General features: G+C 52.2%; 1 protein-coding gene across 1 annotated transcript; it reads left to right on the top strand.

Moving 5' to 3' along the window:
* Positions 1-813: 813 nt before the first annotated feature.
* On the top strand, positions 814-1,918 carry LOC119349517 (circumsporozoite protein-like). The gene is made up of 2 exons (XM_037617563.1): positions 814-1,449; positions 1,544-1,918. Exons 1-2 carry the CDS (start codon positions 991-993, stop codon positions 1,682-1,684), a joined length of 600 nt encoding a protein of 199 aa, XP_037473460.1. The 5' UTR covers positions 814-990; the 3' UTR covers positions 1,685-1,918.
* The last annotated feature ends 2,492 nt before the right edge of the window (positions 1,919-4,410 follow it).

Raw genomic sequence — 4,410 nt, 5'->3', positions numbered from 1 at the left:
GGCGCTGTTTTCGGCCCAAGCCGGCGAAAATCGGGTTCCTGAGGGCGCGACTGGACCGTTTTTTCGGCGCCAGCGTGAAAAAATCGTCTGGGGAGGCCTTCCTGAAGGCGCGGCTGGAGATGCCCTTATATACAGGAATCTGAGGCAAATCTAGAAAGTGCCTTCTTATATACAGGGATCTGAGGCAAACTGAAAAAGTGCCTTCTTATATACAATTTGGAGGCATTTTCAGATACGCCTTTAACAAAATGCCTCTGATTGACAACCGTGGTGTAGTGGAAGTTGGAACGGTCCGGACGGTTTGGCTCGAGGGCCAGCATTTGAGATGCCCTTGGGACTTTTTCGTGAGTAGTAGACTAGATATAAGCAAAGTGAACTCCTTGTTGCATCGCTAGAACTAATGAGGCGGTGGGATAAATGACAAAAGACATCATTTAGCGTGCCATTGCCTGCTTTGCTTGCTAGTCTGATCCGATGTAGAGCTCCCCGTCTTCTAGAGACCTCCATCCATGGCTACGTTACATGTCCTGGTCAGTGCGTCAGTGGTCAGTCCCAAGTCATGTCGCCCATGGTGACCTCTCAGCTGTCTCATCTGCAAGTTGAGAGGAGCCACTGTTAAACACACAGCCTGCATGGTCAGTCTGTCCATGCATGCGTCGGTAGGGTACGGGTGACGCGTGTCCCTCCACCACAGAGAGAAGCCACGCACGGCCCCTCCGTGCCATGCATGCAACAAGCGGCGCGCATAGAGAAACTCTCCTCAGCGTTTAGTATAGATCGTGGGTGAGTAAATAAATAGTGTTTACCGTCTCGTCTCCACTTCCTCCACCTCCACCTCTCCCGCAATCAACCGCATTCACGCCCTCCGCGGATCTCGCACCCCCTCCCTAGCCTTATATAGGACCGACAACAAGAAAACCAAGCGATCCAGGCAGACTCCAAGGAAGCAGATCGATCGATCGAGTGTGCGGCGCGGTACTCCGTCCGCTCATGGGGAAGGCCTACAACAAGAAGCTGGGCGTGAACAAGGCGTCGTTCGCCGGCACCGGCTCCGGGAAGGGCAAGGCCACGGGCGGCGGGAATGGTAAGCGCGCGGGCGGGGCCGGACCGGAAGGCGCGAAGGCAGCAGGTGGTGCGGGCGCTGTGGGCTGGGGAGGCACGTCGACCTTCTCTGCCACCGGCCATAGCACCATCCAGACGGTAAGCTGGCAAACTTACCGGTCAGTAACCATTACGCGTTCTTCCAAGGCGGCCACCGCCGGGGAAGGGAAGGCCACGATCGCCGCCGGCGGCAACTCTAAGCGCTCGGGAGGCAGAACAGGCGTGGGCGCTACCGTCCCGAGAGAAGGCGCGGTCAAGGCCGGGCCCCGAGGAGGGAAGGGAGCGGGTGGTGGCGGCCGGGGAGGCGCGCCGGCATTCTCCGCCACCGGCCATGGCACCTTGCAGACGGTAAGCAGCCGGCAAACTTCTCGACTACCAGTACGCATCTCTTTCTCTTAGTAATTGTCACAGCTTACGCCGCTATGATTGAATTTTTCTCTAGGACATGCATGCCAGGAATGAGTACTACGAATGCTCGTCTGAGCACGGCGTGACATTCTCGACCTCCACCCATGACGTCGCCGGGGGTTTCGACGGTGGCTACGACAATGATGGTGGGGGTGGAGCTGACGACTGGTGGTAGTGACCGAGCGCAAGGCCTCTTTGAAATGCGAGAGAACTATGTCCGAGATGAAGTTCGACTCTTTATCAAGTTTCTACTTTCTACTAGTAGTTCTTATGTTATCCTATTCCTACCTTCGGTTGCCCATGTAGTGTCTTTTATGGGAAATATAGTCCTATGTGTTCTCAGTGCTGATTTTGTGGTCTGCTTGGTTTGGAGTTTTATGGTCCGGCTTACATTTGGTCCAACAAGATGTTCCCCTCTAGTCATGTTCATGATCGCCTTAATTGATCGATGTTTACCCAATGCACAATGGCGCAATCACTTCTCTAATTCTAATGTTTCGAACTTTCATTATCTCAAGTGACCATGCTCCTATTTAGCCTCCACAGTGATTTGACTTGTAGCCACATCCCAACCTCAGCTTGAATAATCGAAAATGAGGCGCTGGACGCTACTAGTCCCCGACCCAGTTTTAAATTGGTGGTGCGCGACGCTTCTAGGAGGCGCCAGGATCGAATTCATGTTCGATAGGTGGTTAGACGAGAGAATCCTGGCGTCCGGTGCCATATCCACGCAAAAGTAGGAACCGAGCGCTTAAGCGTTTTCTCTCCTGGCGATTAGCATGACGATTGGATTTTTACTTACAAGCGGTCCCATAAGGGCATCACCAACGGTAACTCGTAAAATTTGCCTTCCGCGTGCATTCGTCCGCCGGAGGAAAATCAGTCTGCGGACGCTGATACGGGAGGCCGCCATTCAATCATAACCTGATAGTTTCAAATACTTTTGCAACAAACCGGCAGTTTCTTCAAATAATTTTGCAACAAATCGGATGAAATTCATGCAAACACAACGGTTTTCGTACAAACCGGACGAAAAAAAAAACATTTTGGACATTTTTTTAACTAAAAAGGTAAATCTATGTGCATGTACAGTCGCTCGGAGCTCCAGTCCCATGACACATATACACTACACTAGTCTACGGTCAGTCGCGGCGGATCCCTTTGTCTGGTCAGTCGCGGCGGACCCCTTTGTCTTTCCCATGTCCAGCAACCCTCTCACCGGACTGCCGGAAGTCCAGGAGGCAAATTCTTCCCCCGTATCATCCCTATGTCCGGCTACGCAGCTCAACGAAGTGGTAAAGGGGGTGCTTTAGCCGGAGGGGAAGGGTGCTTCCGTGGAGACCAGACGGGGGCCCAAGATGGTCTAAGATAAGAACCGTACAGGTCACTGGCTGTACAAGCCAGCGGTGGCCTTTCTGGGACGCAAGTGTGTTCTACTTTCCTTTGATGTTGGCGGCGAACGCGCTGGCCGCCAACTCTTCGATCTTTGCACAGCCGGCTTCTTTCTCTGTCAGCAGGGCGCGGCTACACGCGTGTTGACGGTGGATGGCGCGGTCGCAGGAGGCGCAGTAGAACGCAAAGTTGTCCATGGTCCCCCTCCCCCCGGTCCTGGCCTGGGGCAGCTTGCCACTCCTCCGCGAGCTGGTCTAGAGTGGTGAGTTAGTGAAGCACGGACCGGCTAGGGGCAGCAACTTACTCTGTCGGGCTTGGCGAGGGAGGTGGAGCAACTAGCCCCCTCGTTCATATCTGGCCAGCTCGGTTGCCCACCCAGTCGACATTTATGCCGAAGAACTGCTCTTCCTACTCGTTAGATGTCATTGAACGGGTGAAGAAAATCGTGGAAGGAGGAGACACGGAGCGGCGGAGTGGTGCGATTCTTGCCCGGCGCCTGGCCTCCTTCAAATAGCGGGCGAATGGGAGGAGCTTGCTCGGCGTTGTGTTTGGTACCGGTCCGCTCGTGAATGGATGTGTGGCTGGATCGGAGTAGGTTTCTCGACTTTCACATGAGTTTAATGGAGGCGTTTGAATGTGGCAAGAAGACGTATTCAGCTAGGCGTGTAGCGGGCGGCGCACTCGGCACGCGCCACTTCAATGACAGAGATAGTGAGAGGTCGTGTCGGCCATGAACCATCTTCAATGTGCAGCGGTGCATTCTATAGTGACATGAATGCATGCGTATACGCCAACTTAGAAGAGTTCTTGAGAGTCGTGTGCAAGTGCATCCCAAGAGTTAAACCTTCATAAGGTATCGTTTGGTTGTATTGCCCAGCTTGCCCATAGCTGAGCTAGCCTAGCTAGCTTAGCTCGGATGGGCTACCTTTGCCTTAGCTGCACGTTTGGTTCAATGCTGTTGCTGGCAAGGGCCGGCAGCTAGTCGTTTGGTTGTGCTGCGGGCAAAGTAGCTCGTCTTCACAGTATCCAAATACATCTAGCTTATAACAAATGCATCAACAGTACAATATATTGAAAAATCAGTGAAACAGAGAAATGACTACAGGCAGATCAAGTTGTAAATAGTCATGCAAAAATTCAACGCAACTTTATGATTATAAATTTAACACACTTCGCAAACACACTAACTGATAAAAAAAATCTGAGTAACAAGCTTATTTTCCAGGAATGAAAAACTGAATGACATCCTTACATGCAAGCATGAGGCATGGACATTATTTCCCTAGGAGACGACGCTGGAAGACATACAAAATAATCCTAAAAATTTACAGCAAAATGAATCACACGTCAGGAGCAACATGAATGTGTTCAGGAAAGTTATCGCCGACCCAGCGCCGCACAAACTCTTGAATAGCAGTCATCGGCCTCCCTTTCAACATGGACGCCACTTCTTCATTTGTGGCCAAAGATGTCTGTAGTGCAAGTCGGACGAAGAGAGGGTATTCTTCC

Source organism: Triticum dicoccoides, chromosome 1B (assembly GCF_002162155.2).
Source record: "Triticum dicoccoides isolate Atlit2015 ecotype Zavitan chromosome 1B, WEW_v2.0, whole genome shotgun sequence".
NCBI classification, from domain to species: domain Eukaryota; kingdom Viridiplantae; phylum Streptophyta; class Magnoliopsida; order Poales; family Poaceae; genus Triticum; species Triticum dicoccoides.
Note: the sequence above shows the minus strand (reverse complement) of the source record. Positions and strands in the feature narration are given on the sequence as shown.